We start from the raw sequence: 19,570 nt of genomic DNA, 5'->3' as shown, positions 1-19,570 counted from the left end.
TAACCTCATCTACCCATTTCCAGATTAGTATCGTTTCAACATTTACTGCCAGTTATGCACTGAAATTGCTCTTTATCATTCCAGACACCTTAGAGTACGATAAGCTTTCAAAATATCAGGTTTATCCACCAGGTTCATGGATTTCTATTCTATGAAAATTTGCACCCGGATTGTGACAGTTCGGGTAATGATCAGTCTGGAAACCCATAACGCTTGTGGTAAACAGAAACTGGGTGAGATTTAATCTAATGGAATTTGATAACAAACCTATTAAGTAGTTGCTCCACCCATGGCAACAACAGCTGCCATCATCTTTTGCGTCACTGTGCAGGAACTTTGGCCGACTCTTTGCAACATCGTTTTAATTCAACAACATTCAAGGGTTTTTAAATAGGAACGACCTGTTTGAGGTCATGCCTCAGCACCTCAGTCACCTTTGACCTGGCCTCATGATAACAGACATTAGTGCCCTACCACATTGATGGCATACAATAGTATAAACAAACATAAATGCTTCACGAAATATAAACAATATCTACATCTAAAAGTCACTTCTTAAAGAAACAGTAATAAAACTATCCAGCACAACAATCTATTTGGGAACCACCTTATTGATGTTAAAGTGGTATTTTCAACTTCAACTTAGTTCAAATAATTATTCTTGGATTTAAAAAATAGCCATAAACAAACTGCATCTTTGAGACAGGCTGGATTGGTATCTGATTTAAGATTGAGTTGTTTCATCCTCTGATTTAGTTTAATGATTCATAAGGTCAGATTTAAATGATGTAACAAAAACAGTTGCATTTCCTTGAAAACAATCAAGAAATGGACCAAAAATAAGCGGAAAGACAGCAAATGTGCAACCAAAACACAACTAAAAATTGATGAAGACCTTTTCAAAAGATGACAGGAAAACATAATTAAAGGTAATCTACATCTACAGGCGACTTATGAACTAACCTGCAACTTATCCTAACCCTCAAACACTGCATGGAAATATATTATTAAACCAAAAGGTTTAATGTTTAATATTTAATGTCAAACATTCCCAACGATCACAAAGGAGAAATTGATTTTATTAGTTTAGGTTTTTCCCTGTGGGTTCAAATGCTTCCTTGCGCTGGATGTTTCCTTGTCTCTGTATTTATAGACATAAACTGTTTTAAAGATAATCAACAGAAAAAGTGACTCAGATGAATCCGTCGAGTTGGAAAAAGAACTATGCCAATACAGTGGTTGACCAGTAGAGGGCGTTTGGCTACCATAGTCTCAGATTGAACAAATATTGTTAGCAAAATGCTGTAGGACTGATTTACAGCTGTGGTTAGCTAACAAAAGGTTAAAGGAATAACTTTGATTAACTCTTGGTTAAGACATGGCAGCTTAAATTAATATTTACAACCCCTGTCTGTATTACTCTAGACAAATTCATATTTTTGTATTGCATGTTAACATTTATTGAGGCAGCAGGTGTGCCACAATCTCAAACTACTAATCTCAACTATTTCTCACTTATAACACAGATGCAGAGTAGTCATCCGTTAAAGATTACATGGACAGCAGTCAGCATCTCCCTTGTTGCAGTGCTAAAAACAAGCGAAGGCTGTAAAAAGAGTTTTGCAAGCTGTCTTGTATAATTCAGGTTATGTGAAAGTCCACTAAACAGTAATCAAGATAACGGAGAGACAAGATAAACTCATGCTAAGGCCAGAGAAGAGTAAGAATGTTCTGGAGGTGGTTAGAAACCAGCCTCAATCTGACTGCAAGACAAATGTCAGGAGAAGAAAGACTGAGAGGATGATGCAAACAAATGGAAACAAGAAAATCTCCCCATGACGTCATCAATAACAACTAACAAATCAAGGGAAGATCTTTATTATGCAATATTTGAGAACCTAGAGTGCAGGAATGTAGTACACATACAGTAAAAATAAAAATCTAAAAAGGCTGATTGTAGATGAATCCTTTATTGCAGAAACATAACCTTACACTGAAAAGTGAATGAAAAGGTAATTGAGCTTAACAGATTTACTGGGGAGGAAAAGACCATCTTAAAACAGAATTCACTAGGTTGGAGCAATCCCCTTAAAATAAATATGATATTGTTGAAAACTGTTGAATAAATGGGTTCATATTAAAGATATGATTATTTTTGTTTGATTGCTTGTTTTTGTCTTTTGTTTTCACAATTTTTTAGACATTATTGTCCTGTGAAATATGATTTTATTTAATAATTTATTTAAGTATTTTTCACATACCAGGTTTGTCAAAAATATATATATTATTATTTGTGATTGTGGGTTTTCTTCTTTTCGTAGATGAAGTTTTTCTTTGACTGATATAAAAAATATCTATCTATCTATCTATCTATCTATCTATCTATCTATCTATCTATCTATCTATCTATCTATCTATCTATCTATCTATCTATCTATCTATCTATCTATCTATCTATCTATCTATCTATCTATCTATCTATCTATCTATCTATCTTTCACAGGGTTCATCTTATAAAAATCAATAAACTTGTCAATAACTTGTTATATGATTACATATCGATAAATAACTATCAATGACTATCATAAAAAGTACATAAATTTAAGAAATTAAATTGAAACAGGTTAATATTAACTGTTCTCCCTGTTGCTTGAGCATCTTTTTCAACTACACTTTTTCCTTCCACTCAATTTTACAGTAAAATGCTTGGATACGGCTTTTGTTGCTTATCCTTCTTACAGATGGTCAATGGCGACGTGCAGGACCGTAATTAAGTATGCTGTCTGCCCTATGAGTGTGCAGGTCATAACATTGATCACTTTGTGTGTGTGCGTGACGGGTTTATACACGAGTTGTACTTTTTGAAATCACAGACGCAAATTAACTTTTTTAAGTATGTTCTAATTTGTAGAAATGTGCACTCGTTATCTGCGCATCTGAGACCGAGGAGTCTGAAAGATGGTTTCAAAAGCAGAAGCAGTTAAATAACGGAGTTCATTGTGGAAAACAGGAGAGGAGCTAGTAAACATTCTTTCTCCCTGCACGATGAGCTGGGTATAACGGTATGCTCCCCCACCCCCACGGCCCCGGCCTCCCCCCCGGATCAATGCACTGCAATGCCTGGTGGGTACTGAAGTCCTCCCAGCACAAAGTGGGGGTCGCGTTTGCACCGCGGCCCGATCAGCTGCAGGTTCCTCGGAAAACTACCAGTACCGAGATGCCCGAGCAGGGACGGTTTCCGGGAAGAGCCTGAAATGTTTGGACCGGGTGTTGGAAGAAGAGACGGGGGAACGGGAAGGGGTGGGGGGAGAAAGTGTGAGGTAAATGACCGAAGTGCTATTTTTAAATCGGCGGTAACTATTTTCAGAGAGGAGGAGAGAGGGGAACCTGGAGGGGGATGAATGAACCCTGGAGGAGCAAACATGCCGGGTGAGTTTGGTTTCCTCCGCAGACAATGACCTCCTACAAGTTGCGATGCTCCAAGTTGGCCGATAGGCAGCAAGAGTAGGGTTCGCGTCTGCAATGCGATGCTGCAGATCTTGGGTGCCGGAGAACACCGGTGCTTTCTGGTTTTCATTGTCACTGATGCGCCACTGAAGCGCAGCACAAGGGATGCGTGTGTGTGATCTGCAGCATGTTGACGGGTGTGTGTCGATATATGCAGCCTCAGGGACTTTGTTTGTGGCACTCATCATTTTTAAAATGCATAGGCCTAGCATGTGAGCAGTGCAGGGAAAGAGTGATCTGTTTCCGAGCTCTGATTGTTGGTTGTATTGACATGCGTCGTGCAGACCCTGGTTTAAAAGGTGATGTTTGTGAATAAGAGAATGCTTTAAACAAGTTTGTATAATGTTTTTGAGCAAACGCCCGCTTTTGTTTTAGTGTATTTTACCGGAAGTTGATGTATTCTTCGTACTGGCTGACTTCACTGCAGTGTTCAGTCGAGTCCAGTTTCAGCTTCGAGCTGTGCCTCTCTACCAGTCCTACGCTGCCTGTGTACGCCGCTACGCAGCGTTTTACGGCCACCGAGACAATGGTGTATTCAAGTACACCTCGTTCACTGAGCTATTCATAGCGAAGTAACGACACTGTTCAACTTCTATAACTACAACATTTCACCAAAGTGTTCGTGAACACTTTAAGTTACACTGTTAAACATTTTTAGTCACTTTAATGTTTTTTATGGGCTAAAATTGGACAAAATACGAACGCTGTCTCATGTTTATTTTATTAAAATTTTTTGTCTTGAAATGAACCATAAGGACTATGGACAGCAACATCTCACGTTAACTCAAAGACAGGTCGCTAATGAGCACTACATGTGACTCTAATTAAATTAGCATTTTATTGAAAAAGTTTATTAATTTGAGTAATTCAGTTTGAGGAGTGAATCATTTGAAGTCAGAGCATCAAAAGAACCCAAACAGTGTCACACAATGACCTTTTCCACTGCCTGGAAAACGTAAAGACAAGATACATAGACTAAAGTCATTCAAATAGATTTTACTGAGAATATAGCAAAAGTAAAGACAACAATAATACCATCTTACATACAAAGTACCTTCAAACTGTCACTCATAATATCCATTTATCATGAAGTGTTTCATAAGACTTTGATTACATTTGATTACTGAATTTATTTATTTACTTATTTATTTTTGGTAAAGATTGTCCAGTGTACGAGCTGTTCCTGAACGAATCACAGAGTTAAACCGCGCCCGTAAAACGCTGTGTAGAAGCGCCGCTAATTGGGAAAACTCATTATGACGAGGGAACACAACTCGACACAACACCTGTCTGTTTTACCTCTGAGCTGCATCTTCAGTCCACCGGCGCAGGATCACAGAGCATCCACACACACATACACTCTCTCTCTCGCTCTCTCTCTCTCTTACACACACACGGCTCCGGGAGTCACTGCCTCTGGATCTGATGCCTTTCACGCGTTACACCGAGTCCGTATCTCAGGTAATATGCTGCGTGGCTCCGGAGATGGAAATGGTTCTATGTGGAGATTGAAAAAGGGCCACAAAGGACGTAGATTTCTAGGGTAAAGATTTTTTTTAAAGAAAAAATATGCATTCTAAATTACTCTTCTTTTACTGATATTGAAGTGTTCTTAAAGGATTGCATCCTGTCAAAAAGCTCGTCGATGATGGACCAGAATTGCATACTATTTTTAAGGGGCGTTAATAGAAATTGCTCAGAATTTCACTGTAAATTATTAGCATCACATCGTCAATTCACAAGCGATAAATTCCTCCGAGAAAGCAAAGCAACCGTGTCACAATTGGCACTTTTGCGTTTGTGTGCGTTCATTTCTGGGTGAAACAGGTAGTTCGGTGACATGTGAGACCTCCGTGATCCAGGTCTCCTGTGTAGCAGCAGCAGCATGCATTTCCTCCTCTTTCCTCTACCTCTCCAACTTAATTTGCTCTCCCAAGAAAAATAAAAAGCTGCCTTGTGATGCAGCTCTTCCCACTTCCCATTGAAAGTCCTCTCTTTAATGGGCCATTAAGAGCCAACCACGATGGTTAAGCTGTCAGCTGGGTTTGATGGATTCTGTCAGACCGCAGATGAGGCTGATCGGTGCTGGAGATTCCTTCAGAAGCTCTCAGCTAAATGTCTCCAGTCCACCCCCACTCCTGCTCTCTTTCTTCAGAGAGCTGTCACTGGGCAGGGAACGGGAACGGACTGTAAAGTACAGTACACGCATAAATAGTTGGGTTTTATTGCACAATTTGTTCAGCAATGGGCACACATGGCATGTTCAGCCTGATGGATGCATTCTGGCTGCAGAAGATGCCCCTATCCAATAAAGGTTTTAATGGCCAAGTCACAGCGAATCCTGGAAGCATAAACTGGAAAGTAAGAATGGAGGAAAAAAATTTGGATTTATTTGCAACTTAGCTATGACATCTATTGTTATTTTGAAGTTGATATACACATTAACACCAAAGCAAGAATACATAGTATAGATAACATTAACACAACTACAATAATCAATATGCTTGATTATTTTAGCAGTAGAGAGGCACTTTCTTGGCAGACACTGATGGGAGGTTTTCTGAGTTTTGACATTTCTGATATAGTTTTTCCCAAAGGACTATAATGCAAAGGGGGAAACCCCTCCAGCATCATTCAAAAAAGGTACTTTTAAATTCAACTGAAAATGAAATAATTACAAAATGATTTCCATTTCTGCACCTATCCCATGTGAGGCTCTTCAGGTCGTCTGCTGTGGCTCTGATTAACTTGGCACAGAAAGGAGCAGAGTTTGAAAATGTATGAGTGAGAAAAAGTGGGTACTTTTTGCTTTTTTGCGTGTTTTTTAATGTAATATCTGCAAAATGTACAGAATTTGAATCACATCAATGGCATAATGAAAAATATTTGCTATTTGACAGCGAACTACGTACCGTACATTTTCTCTTCTTTTATGGAAAGACCCGTTTAAGAAAAAGTTCATTTGTGTTCGATAACCTAAAAATAAAAATAAAATTAACCATGAAAGAAAGTAATTGTTGGTATGTACTAATTACACTTGAATCTTTTTGTGCCTGTAGGTAAATTAGCTGGAGGCAACGCAAAAGTGGTTGTTGTATTGTAAAGCTTCCTGACCCTTGACCTAACCTGACCTTAGTGTGTTTTTATAATCTCAAGTGCAGCAATGTGTTTGTAGGTGAAAAGTGGTTAAAATTTCTAGTTTACTGCAATTAATCAATAGAAAAATAAACGTTTGTTAGTATTTGACCCGCTTACCAAGGATCAGAACCGATTATTTGAAAACTGACCCATTGCCATCGACGGCTGATTGATCGGTGCATCTTAAGCAGCAGGAGTGTCTGTTGTTTCATTTTTGTTTTAAATTGAAACAGTTTTCTCGAGTGAATGCCACAACTCGGTGGAACATAAATACTGCGAGAATCTCACATAAACCCGGGCGCGGTTGAGATGTGTTTCTGCTTTCCCCACCCTGCAACACACCGGTTGGAGGGACACTGAGGAGGAAAAGTTTAGCAAAGGCGAGAAGCGTTTTGGGCTCCTTGTAAAAGTGGGCCACTAGTCCCTGTGGTGAGCGGCGCTTTTCTGGGGCAGGCTCGGTGGTGACGCTCGCCCAGCACGGATTGGGAACAGACAGCCTTGTCCGTCCATTTTGAAGCCAGGTGAGGAAACTGCTGCTGGATGTATTCATGCAGCTCTGACTCGGTGGACTCTTGATGCCGAGTGCTGTCCCGCCTTTAGGAGACCTTTTTCTCACCTTTCTCAGGTAACTTTGACTGTTGTAAAGTTAGTTTTGCGTTACTTCTGAGAGGGATTTTCATCAGGGAACACATGGAGGTCTTCAAATGTGAACTTAATGCGTGTTTTCATCTGGCTTGGTGTTCTGTTTTTTATTTTTTTGTCTTTCGCCTGAGCCCTGGAGTTAGGAGCAAACTGCTATTTAAAGATGGCATATAACCTAGCCAGCTGCTGCCGTTTCCTCTCCCCACATAATTGAATCAGAACTAGTAGGACTCACCAGTGAGGGTGTGTGCACTGCGCAGAAGATTACACAGTTCAAACCTCTATGTGGTGTGAAGCGGCTACACTTTCACATACCTGGTTGCTGGAGAGGAAGGAAAAAAAGCCAGAATCCCTGCTCAGATCGTCTGCGCCAAAGCTGTAGAGGATGCGAATACATATAATGTAAGTTTTTAAAAGCGAGACCCTTCTCTCTGTTCTGCTGGAGTGTAGTCAATAATAGCATGGGTAGTGACTGATGATGTTTGGATAAGAGGCTGGCTCACTTATTCTCTCTGTTAGAATAATTAAGCTTTAATTGGGAGCTGGTGTCATTAGCTGGCGATGTCTTCTTCGATCTGTTTGTCCTGGCCTAATAAAGGACTTGCTGTGAAGTTAAACGTCCTCTGAGAATGAGTTTTGTAAGGCGAAACAGTTTGGATAGTCCCGTGACTTTGATATAGAAGTAATCTGCGTGATGGAGGGTAGTCTGACGGTTCGCCACTCAGAGGGGAAGTAGGTTATCAACATCCCTTTTTCCTTCTGTTTCTGACTGTGAGTGTGGCAGGAAGTGTAAGTGAATCACTAATATTTAATTAGACCGTCCCTGGCTTCTTTTTTTTTTGTCTGTGTTCTGGCTCACACGCAGTGAGCTTGCACCAGTTTTGCTTATTTAATGTAACAAAGGAGAGCGAATTGTTCAGAAAACTTGCCTTATATTTGTAGTTCTACCCCCTCACTGCCTTTAATCCGCTTTTACTGTCAGACTCCAGGGATATTTTTTGTTCTTGCTGTGAAACATTCACCACTCTCCTCGATTATTTTGAGTCATCTAGCCAAGGCTGTGGCAGGCGATGGGCGGGAGTGTAAAAAAGAAAAAGAAAAATGCAATTTTAGCCCACAAAAGCATCTGCCTGTTACCAGCTTCCCTTGTGGTAAAAAGGAATATTGGCTTTTCATTCTAATACCCAAATCATGCTATTGCATATCTGCATGGCATTTCAGTGGCATAGAGAAATCCATCCATCTTTCCATACATACAGCACAGTGTATATGTGGTAATTGCTGCAGGATTTCAGATGCCTGTCTTGATCTGACATGGAAAAGCGGCATTATCTCTTACTGCACTATGCAGATGTGCTGATGACATTTCACTTACCTCAGCATGATGAGTGCTTGAAGCAGCTCCAACTCAGTGCAGCCTGGTCAGATGTCACCTGACTATTAGTTGGACACTTTGGTCCCCAGGTAGTCAATTGCTGACCTGCACCAGTTACTGTAATAAAGCTTGACAAAAATTTTTATAAATTACAGAATTTCTTAATAGCCTATTTCATTGATTTAAAGTTCTTTCAATTATGAATATCAGAAATAAAAATTGTGACTGTACAAAGCATTTAGGAACACACTGCGGCGCCTTCACACACATGTGGCTGCACATGCTCCTTTTTCTTCTGAAGATACCATGAGAAAGTCATTCTGTAGAAACTAAAGAAAAACCTCAAATCACTGTTATTAGGGTAACACTTTTTTGAATTACAATTTATAAAGCTATGTCTGTTTAGCAGCTGACTTATGATAGCTACCAAAGCAGAGAACTCAACTACTTAATAAGCTAACATGAGTTTGTTGTATTTGTGTTAATTTACAAAGAGGAAAATGGTTTTAACAACTATTCTATAATTTTACTTGAGTCTATGTATTGAAATCAAAATAATTACTGTTTCCCTTTTTAATGTAGTAATCACAGTATTATGTTATTTAGCAGGAAAATCTCTTTTTCCGTCTAACAAAAACAAATACAAAAACTTGTTAATCATCATGTTCAACAAGTTTTTGTAAATGGAGTGAAGCTATAATATGTTTAGTCCAGGTTACCATGAGAATCTGATACCTGCCCATATTTAGATTTCTTATCCTTAATTATTAAAAAGTCTCACAACATAAAGTGAAACACCTGCCATGACGCATCAAAACACTAAGCTCTACTAAATCATGGCTTCATAGACTTGACAAACATTAACAAATGTTTTTGTTAATCGTCTTCATATATTTAGGAACACATAAAATGTTTCTCAGACTGATTGGGTTCAGTTTTAAGTTTAACCCTTTAACTGCCATGAGGACGCCGGTGTCCCCATTGACCCATTGACCTACATGTGACAGGATTTGGGGAGACAGTTAAAGGGTTTAAGAAAGTATGACGTCCCAAAGTTTGTGGTTTTGTGGCTTTTCTCTCTTGAGGTGAGATTTAAACAACCTTTAAATGTGGTAAAGACTAGATTGTTTAAGTGCTAAAAGCCCAGAATAAGTAGAGGTGGTCCCTTCACTTACAGTATGTGCTGACTGTATGTTTGAGCTCTACCTCAGCCTGTTCATTAGGTTTATTATAATTGTTTTATCAGTGCATGTGTTTTCAGGACGCAGGGCTTTTTGATTGTTTCCTAGTTTGGCTTCTTTTAATAGGGAAGTCTACCTTTGACCCCGCCAGTAAGCTGACCTTTTAGAGGAATAGAGAATACGGAAATCCAGAGTTGTGAGCTTGAGTTTTGGATTATCACAGACAGTCACATTCATTTGGCAGATGCAGCGGTCGTCTGTGGTGGGACGCGGAGCATTGATTGCTGTAATAGCTTTATCAAATGGCCTCATGTGCTATCAGGCTAGAAGCAGAGTCTAAGGGGACTTTTGTCTCATCGGTGCACTGAAAATAAAACTATCCCACAAGGCAACATGGCTGCAATTTGGTTAGACCAGTAATTTGCTCAAATGTAGGATAATATAGAGCACCATCAGAACCACAGGAAGAAACTTTACAGTGAACTTCTGCTGCAATGTTGGCAGAGATTCTGAAGGAATTTCATATATTGACTTTGAGGTTTGGATCTGGATCTAATGCATAATATGCATAAATACTTGTGTATGTACTAGTATTTACTAATATACTACATACCGTTAAACCTAGTGCATATACAAGTATATTTGTGTATTATATGATGCAAATGGTATGATTTATAAATTCAATACACTGCACATTTATTGGCAGCTCTTGTGAAACATATTCATATTTTTGCTGTCTCTTTGTCACGATCTGTGTATTTATTTCGAGCTTCCTGTGTCTGAGTCTCCGTGTTGTCCTGTCTTCCCCTTGATTATTGCCAGGTGTGTCTCGTTCCCTGATTGCCTCCTGTGTATTTAATGTCACCTGTGTCTCAGCGTCTCTGTCGGGTCCTTGTCCAATGTGATCCCAGTCTGTCCATTCTGCTGTTTATGTCCAGTCGTATTACCTGTCGCTACCAGCGTTGAACCTTAGTTTCAGCTGTGCTGCCTGGTTCTGGATTGTGTTTTTGGTTTAATTCAGTCATTAAAACCATCATTCATCTTCACCTGGGTCTCTAAACTCTATGAATGGTTAATATATAAATATGGTATATATAAATAATTTTTTAGTTTCTGGTGGAACAATCCTTTAACATTTCTATACAATATACATAATCAAACCTTTAGACATATTTTTTTTAAAAGTAGATTTATTTTTGAAGATTGAAGTAACCCATGACTTTCTTTTCTTTCTGCTATGTGTCATACATCACACATACATCACACTTTGTCCATTTCTGAGAACATGGAGGTCAAATAAAGCAGATATCTGTTGACCTTCACAAATAAATGTCGGGATGTTGAAGCTACTCACCAAGGTGTGGCCCGTTTCTCTTAGCCACATGTGAAAATTGGATAGACCAGACAACATGCCAGATGAGTAAGGCCGATTTTTTTTTTTATATATTTTTTTAATGAGTCAGGAAATGGTCGCAAAAAGTTCAAGGCAACTAGAGCTGTAACAAATGGTTCCCAGGTTAACTAAGTCATAGCACACAGCGAGCAGGAGGCAAACCAATCGCCAATTTAATGTGAGATTTTGTGACTGCAGTGAAAAACACATCTTTACCAGAGGTGCCAATAATTGCAGAGGATACAGTATTTTCCATTCCCCTTCTCCTTTCATTAGACATGGGAACAAACACCTGCTGTTCAACTGTTACATCCAGCGTCCATCAATGCTGTTTACGCCGCCATGTTCTAAGTACAAGAAAGTGAATTTGACCCATTTTAACTCAGCTGAAATTGTTATATGAAATGACAGTTCTCGTCCTTTCCCGATGTTTAACCCTTGTTGCAGAATGAAGTCATGGTTTATGTTTAAGCAATCGTTTCTGATCCAGTCATCCATCCATACATCGTCTATACGAGCTTATCCTTACAGGGTTGCGGGACAACTGGTGCCTACCTCTGGCCAAGAGGAGAGGTAGATCCTGGACGGGTCGCCAGTTGAATATTTTATGTGTTAATTTATTATTTAAGAAATCGCAAAAAGGGAATAAAGTAAATGACTGTCAGAAATTTCGTACCCATTTCTCAGCCCAACCGTGTCTGTGATTTTACAGTATTTGTATTGACTACTGGTTATAACAATCTGCCTGACCAGATAAAACTTTTCATTTTTCCTTGTTGTCTCAAAATAAACAGTAAATATGAGTGATTACAACAGCAAAGGTGAATTGTGATTTTCTGTGAAGAAATACGGAAATCTGTATGAGTCATATAATTCTGACAATGTGACGATGTGAAATTACAGCAGAGAGAGAGAAAGAGATGATGGAAACTGTGGAGAGTACGGTAATCTACCTGGTTATTTGAGTCTTTTTAACAAGGATATGAGATCTTGACATACAAAAGGAGCACTTTTCAAAAGTCTCTTGGTAAACTTAAAGACGTAATGGAGGAATTTGTGGCCAACTTCCATCATTATTTCAAATTGGAGTAAAGGAAAATATGTTACTAGCATATTTTATTGGTAATTAGAGCACTTAGCGTTACCAAGTGGAAAGAAATCAGTCTCTAGGTGTATTCTCTAGAGAACGTGGACCTTTATCTTAACTCTGAGATTTCCAAATAGCTTTAAAGATTTTCAAATTCAAAATGTTCCAGGACAGAAAGAGATCAGAAGCTCAGAGACGTGAATCAGAGCATCTCTGCTGTAATGCTTTCAGACCTCCTGAGACAGGGTGACGCCAGCAATTTGAGTTGTTCGCTAGTTAATGAAAAGTTTGCGAAGCAGGTCCAAATTGATCGACTCCAGGCAGACAAGGCCTATTGTTACCTGAAACATTCAGAGAAGAACGAACTCATTATGTACTTTTTATTATTGTCTTCAATTAACAGTTTTAGTACGCCTCACAAATAAATGCAATGAATCAACCTTTATTGTTTTCTACCTGCTTTTCCAGCTCAACAATCCCAAATGTTTAGTTTGTCAAGGTTTTCTGTTGTGGATAAGTGACACTCCATGTAAGAGTTAGTCTGAAGTTATAAAGTAATCACTTGGCCGCTAAAAGTGTTTAATGACTGAATTGCTGTAGTGTAATGTTCTCATTTGTGAATAGTGGAATGAAACCTAAAAACAGAAATCTGAATGTGAGCCAGAAAACTGCTTTCTCACTGTCATTAGTGTGATGCAACAGAACAGGAGCAGCTTTCTGCTATAGACCATCTCCTATAGTCTGTGTGAACTAAATGTTCCTCCAGACTGAGCTGCCGAGGATCGTTCACACGTTGTGAAATTTTGACATGTTGTTCCATTAAGCTGTTGCTACAATGTCTTTAACACACTTCTGTACATTTTTGGGTCTGAAAGCTAATACAGTGAAATGATATGACTATCGCAACACGCCAGCAGGGTGTCAGGGAAGGTCTCCCTGCTGGAAAATATTTCCTAAACGCTAATTTTATTGTACATTCATTTAGAATTTGCATATTTGTTCATATGGGACCTTTTAACTATATAAAAAGTTCTCTATATTTTCAAAAACGGTAATCATTTATTGTTGTATAGTCCTATCTCGATACACACGTATTCTTAGAGAAATGAAAAACATTGAAACCAAATCTCCAGTTAGTTTTATGGAGTTAGTTTTGCAGAGAAAACAATCAAATTAAATTGATGTAACAAAGTAGATAAAATCCCAATGTGGCATGCAACTCTTCATAATGCTTACAAGTCTTTACGTTTCCTCAAACGTGCAGTCATTTTTGGTAAAAAAAAAAATTATTAATTTATGTCATGTTTTAAGCATCCTGAATGAGTATTTTTTTTTCTTGTATTCCAAACTAGATGAATATTGAGATATACTTCTAACTACCATAGGAAGCCTTAAATTAAAAAGGTCTTTGATAATTATCCTACCAAACAATCCCAAAATTACAATATTTAAAACTATCTTGTTACATTTTGAGCTTTGTCCATGCAACTATAATCACTTCAGGGTTTAAAGATAGATGAAATTAGATGCACCCACGAAATAATCTAACAGTAACAAGTTTGATACAGATTATGGACACATTACGCAATTACAAATGGAAAAACACGTCTAGCAAAAACAAACCTTTACAAATTTCCCCTCTAAATATGTGGTCACATTGTTCTGCGCTTTTTGTTTTTTTTGTTCAATATCCAGAAAGCTTTTTGTGTGATTTATTCATTCATTTATTTGCCTTTAGGATTTGCCTTTGCAGGGTCAATTTTCTGTAGATTCTTACTTGGCTATATTTTGATGTCATGACTAACTTTGATCTTTTCGTTCCTTGCAGATGAGTTAGGATGGGTGGAGCTGCCATCATTATCATGTGGGAAAAATGAAGAAAATGCAACGACTCTGCCTTACTTCCCCAGCAGGGCCCATGACATTCTACAGTGTATGTCCTACCTTGTTTTTACTAAAAACCCTTAGATGACCATATATAAAGTTAAATTTGAGACCACTGTCGTTTATTTATTTTTCGTACACTTAATGTCATTGAACGCACAGATATTTTAATACAAGATATTAAATCGGGGTTGCTGAAAAAGTGACTGACTGGAAATCTCAGCTCACGTCTGTAGTTGTTGCTGATTTTCCAACATTTGTTTTTCAGGAACCGGTGATTGGCTTGCCTCATTCTCTGTAATGGAAAATCGTGGTGAGTATCAACTGGCTGCTTGTGGTCGGTAAAGTGCAGTGGTGAAGCTGTGGAGGAAAAAAAAAAAAAAGAGCTGTGGATCAAGAGTGTTTATGGGTTTGTTGAACTTTTCCACGCTTTAAGAACCACTCAGAGTCAGAGGGACACTTCCTCACGACATCAGAGCCAGGCTGAGGATTGGTTTGTCCTTTATCAGGATATGTCTTTAGGCGCTGGAAGTATTTTGGAATAAAATCATTTTTTCATCTATCTGTTTGAGGTACTTTGCTATTCAAATAGTTTTCGCTGATTCTTCCTTTTCTGGTAACCGTAGCAGCGTTGCAAGGAAAGGAAGTGCTGATTATTTGCAGTGGTTGCTTTTAATTCACACCTTGGTTCCTGTTCACTAAAAATAACTCACCCAAAAAGGTTTAACATTTCTAAGAGCGTCTGTGTCCTGGAATGAGCGGCAGTTTTCAGTCAGGACATCCCGTGGTTACATTTCACAATAAAAGTGTTTGTGTTCAATGCAGTGAACCATTTTAGTTTGATAGTAGGGGAAGTAAAGTTGTTTGGAGTCTCACTTATATGAGCTTTCCTTTTCTATACTTAGAGCTTTACATTTAAATGTTCAAATTAACTCCCATGAAAAGTTTTCTTGATGAAGCAGTTTGGCTTCAATTCATGTTCTTGTTCTTTAAATTTCTTTCTGTGATCCTCGGCTTCATGAATATCACAATGTGTTCTGGTCTGCCTTTGCTGAATGAAATGAGCTGTTTCTTTATTAAACTGGATATATTATTAGATTGAAGTTCTATGAAATGACATATTTCACTTTGTAACAAGCTGCATTTCACAAGGAAATGGTTTTCTGAATTTAAGTGCTCTAAGTTACTGTTCAGAGATTCCTCTTTGTGCACCAATTTACAGGATTTAGTTTTTTTTTTTTTGTGTATCTGAAGGTATTACATTGTACATTGATCTTTCATAACATTATTACCACAGTGAAGTGAATAATGCTGATTATCTCTTCATCGTGCTAGATGTAAGTGGGTGGAATATGTTTTACAGCTAGTAACTATTTAGTTCTGAAATGTGTAAGAAGCCAGAAAGTCGTTGCCTATCCAAAGTGATCTAAGCACGAACTGGCGACAGCGCCATTGATGCAGATGAGGGGTGAAAACCGGCGATGTGGGCGAATCTTACAGATGAGCTACGGAAGCTGAAATTGCTGAAGTACCTGGCTGTTGCAGCATTATGAGAATTATGAAAGACATTGCTCAGATGGCCATGTGCTTTACCTATCTTGGACAATACATGGCATTAGGATTTTGGGAAGGAAGGAAGCAGACAAAGGCAGTGTGATGTTAGAAGTCTTTCTCCTGGGAAGCCCTCGATCCTTCTGCCCACTTGCATGTTACGTTGATATATAACACCAACCTAAATATTGTTGCAGACCATATACATGATTTTAACAAAACGTTATTGTCAGACAGCTGTTGCCATCTTAAAGTAGGATAATTCACCTCAAAGCGGAAATTCTACTAGTTTAAAGACGGTTACTAGTTTCCAGTAATGAGTCTCAGGTGTTAATTTAGCCTCCAAATTCTCCAGTTCTCAGTCCAATCCAGCATTTTTCAACAAGTTGTTCCATAAATGCCCCACCTTACAGCTTACAGGATCTAAATAATCTGCTGCTAGCATCTTGATGCCAGATCCCGCATTACAGGGGTCATGTGGGTAAGGACTGCTTTGCTGCAAATGTAGAACTCTCTTTAACTCTCTTTTGTGTCGTTATGAAAAACAAAACCTTTTCAAGTTGTGTTTTTGCAGAAGAGGCCGGTGATGAACTGATGAAGCTTTTTCACTAGCTCTGATGGTGACGGTTTGGTGATTGCGTGCTCCTACGTCCATCACTTCCTCGCCTTTGTAAAATCGCCTGGCCCAGTCTGTTATCCAGGTCAGGCCAACACCGGGTTCTGGGCTCATTCGGATTGGCTCAGTTCTCCCTGGATGCTGGCCCGGTACGGAGGGTGTATGTGGGGCACAGGGAGAGCGGAGAGGGGAGCTGCTGAACACTTTAGCTCTCAGCCTGAGAAGAAAACCTCAGATCTGTCCAGGCAGAATGACACAGCTCGGTGAACTGGACCCATCTGAGAGGCAGCTGGACGAGATTTTCTGAAGCCAGGCGGACCTCAAAACAAATCAAAGCCCTGATTCAGAAAGTCCAGCCCCTGCTCCTCATTTTATCTGGTTCATGTTTTCTTCCTTCTTCCTTTTTTTCTTTTTTTTTTTTTTTTTTTGCGTTTGCCCCAAACCAGAATTGTTTTCTTGGCAAATGTGCTTCAGTCATGTTAATTCCCTCAGGCCTGTTAGAAATGTGATAAAAGGCTTGGAGAATTGTATAAAATAGTGTCTGGAGGCAGGAGGAGTGCTGAACAGCGTAATAAAGTCACTCTACAAGTTCTGAACAAAAGCAATAATCAGATTCATAAGCTTTCATACCCCTGAATTTTTCTTAGCATTTTGTCACATTTAAACCACAAATTTAAATGTGTTTTAATTGGTTTTGGAAAAAAATTATTTGTGGTTTTAATTTTTTGAACACATAGAAATTTGATAGTTTGATGTGTTTTTTTGTTTGTTTGTTTTATTTAATACACATTTTGTTTTCAACCTTACTGAGTCATCATTTTGTATAACCACTATCTGTTGCAACTACAGATGCAAGTGTTTATGGTTGTTTGTATCAGCTTTGCACATTTAGATTGTTATTTTTTTTTTTTTACCATTCTTTTTCTCCAAAGTAATTTACCCTGTGTCAGATGGGTGGAGCAGCATTTTCTAGGACATTGTCACAAATTATCATTTGTGTCTGGACTTTTCACAAGGCCATTTTAACAACTCATATTATTTGACATAAATCTTTTCGCTGCAGCTCCAGCTGCATGTTGGAACCATTTTGCTGATAAAAAGTAACCTTCAACTTGGTTTTCTTACAGTATTATCCTGTGAATAGCTACATTCATATTCTCCTCAGTTTCCTGAGGAGTGTGGTCCAAATCATTCATTTTGGTCTCAATTAGCACCTTCCTCACACGTTTTCTGCATCTTCTGTACGACTTGTTGCAATCTACCAACAACCTCTATCTCTAATGACTTTCTTTCAACCGTGACTTTCCTCTTGTCACTCTTCCATAAAAGTCAGATTTGTGGCGTGCCGATCGTGTAGTTGTCCTGCGAGTAGATTGTCCCACCTGAGCCGTGGCTCTTTGCAGCTCCTCCTGAGTTTTCATTGACTTCTTGGCTGCTCCTCTGTTTGTTCTTCTCCCTTCCGAGTTTGTCAGTGTTGTTGGAGAGCCACACTTTAATCCTATAGTTTACCAGTTGTACCATTCCTCCATTTTTTATGAACGATTGAGGGGCGCTCTGCGACATGTTCAAAGCTTCTGATGTTATTTTGTAACCCAACGAAGCTTTAAACGTCTTCAGAGCTCTTTTCCCTCGGATTCCTGATGCTGTTTGTTCATTAATGTTCTTGAATGAACCTCGGAGGCCTTCACAGAACAGCTGTATTGATGTGTTAGCCTTATTTAGTCTTATTTAGGCGTATCAGAGTATTGCCTCCCACATTTTGCTGATTTTTGCTTGCACATTACCTGACTTCCATTCTTTACCTTCAATAAACAGCAATTGTGATTATTGTTGCTCTATCATAAAGAATAGCTGTAAAATGCAACAGTGCTCATTGTTTCTTCATGATAGGAAAACCCCCAGAAATATGTATATTTTGGTCAGACACTGTTTAGATGTATATTGCATGTAAATGCAGATTAGTTGCTTTTTAGGGTGTTTTCAAGTAAGTAGAAAAATAACATCGAGTCTCAATTATTTCATTCAAATAGATTGTGATCTAAGCTTTGTGGTTTAACTCAAGTATTTCTATGTTGGCTCTGAAGTTTTTGTTTTCCAGTGTCTTCTGGTTCATTCAAACGTCTTTCCTTGTGTATCTACAACAGAATCGAAACAATGCACCGTGTACTACCGCGGCACACACACCAAATTAAAAACACAACCTGTCTTTCTCCCAGGAATGGCAGGCATCCTTCAATGATTGCTGATCTATGCTGTGAGCCAAGCAGGGAGGGTCCTTAAGTGTGGGGGAGAGGGAGTCCAGCTCCCAGAGGGAGGGAAAGTCTTAAGGAGTTTGGAAGAAGGAGGGACGGTGGGGAAAGGACCAAAGTGAAAGACATAGAGTAAAAGTGGATGAAAGAGAGCCTGCTGTTTTTGAAGGAGCAGGAAGGCAGGTGCAGCGGCTGATCTGTCTAGAGTGGTGGCCTCAGTGCTGGGTGCAGAACAGGTAGAGGCCCCTCGGGGGCTGGATCATGGGACAAAGCCTTCGTGTGGAGATCCCAACTCAGGACCCACAGCAGCAGAACTCTGGCGGTGAGTTTCTGATGTTACTCTGGCTCTCTTTGTCAAAGTACAGGATTTACTCCCCCTCCTACGCAGAGTTTAAATCTGTTCCCTTATTTGATGGTGCTTTCAAAGACTTTAAACATCTTGGAGAGAAGGGGGCTGAATATTGTGTAATCAACTTTGCATAGCCTGCTCTCTCTCTCTCTCTCTCTCTCTCTCTCTTTCTCTCTCTCTCTCTTTCTCTCGCTCGCTCTCTTTTTCTTCTTCTTTCTGTTCCTATCCTTCACTTTCACCACCACAAGGAATGCTAAATCATGGGATCATGTGCATGAATCTCAGCTGTGTTTTTACACACTCATGCACGTGCTGGCCATTTATCTTCCTGTTATAGAGCACAGGAAATTGTTTGCACTGTGAATTTAAAACAGATTTCTTTTCTCTTGTATCATTTTGAATTCAACGCACTTTTCACCTCCTGTCTTATCAAGAGTCCAGTTTGTTTTTCTACGTCTTTCTACTCTGGCATTCCATAAAGCATTAAAACCTGTTGATCCAAAACAGGATTCTGGACCTTTTTAAATCCCAGTGTTTTGAAAACTGCAAACTACTTTACTGCTGAGCCTTTTGCTCGTATGTTTAACCCTGGTCTACA

The 19,570-nt window shown here is 39.0% G+C and overlaps 1 protein-coding gene across 6 annotated transcripts in view; it reads left to right on the top strand.

The window, feature by feature from the left end:
- The first annotated feature begins 3,265 nt into the window (after window positions 1-3,265).
- Window positions 3,266-19,570, top strand: part of phactr4b (phosphatase and actin regulator 4b) — a 37,224-nt gene continuing 20,919 nt past the window's right edge. For 2 of the 6 annotated variants that reach the window (XM_044116513.1, XM_044116509.1), the window contains exons 1-3: window positions 4,786-4,968; window positions 14,152-14,256; window positions 14,476-14,520. In XM_044116513.1, the coding sequence (XP_043972448.1) occupies window positions 14,508-14,520 (13 nt within the window). In that variant the 5' untranslated portion in view covers window positions 4,786-4,968; window positions 14,152-14,256; window positions 14,476-14,507. Of the gene's footprint in view, window positions 3,430-4,785; window positions 4,969-7,230; window positions 7,271-7,670; window positions 7,690-14,151; window positions 14,257-14,475; window positions 14,521-18,749; window positions 18,946-19,570 lie in introns of those variants that run through there. The other 4 variants (XM_044116508.1, XM_044116510.1, XM_044116511.1 and 1 more) reach the window with 4 other exon arrangements.

This window comes from Gambusia affinis, linkage group LG05 (genome assembly GCF_019740435.1).
Source record: "Gambusia affinis linkage group LG05, SWU_Gaff_1.0, whole genome shotgun sequence".
In the NCBI taxonomy this organism is placed as follows: domain Eukaryota; kingdom Metazoa; phylum Chordata; class Actinopteri; order Cyprinodontiformes; family Poeciliidae; genus Gambusia; species Gambusia affinis.
Note: the sequence above shows the minus strand (reverse complement) of the source record. Positions and strands in the feature narration are given on the sequence as shown.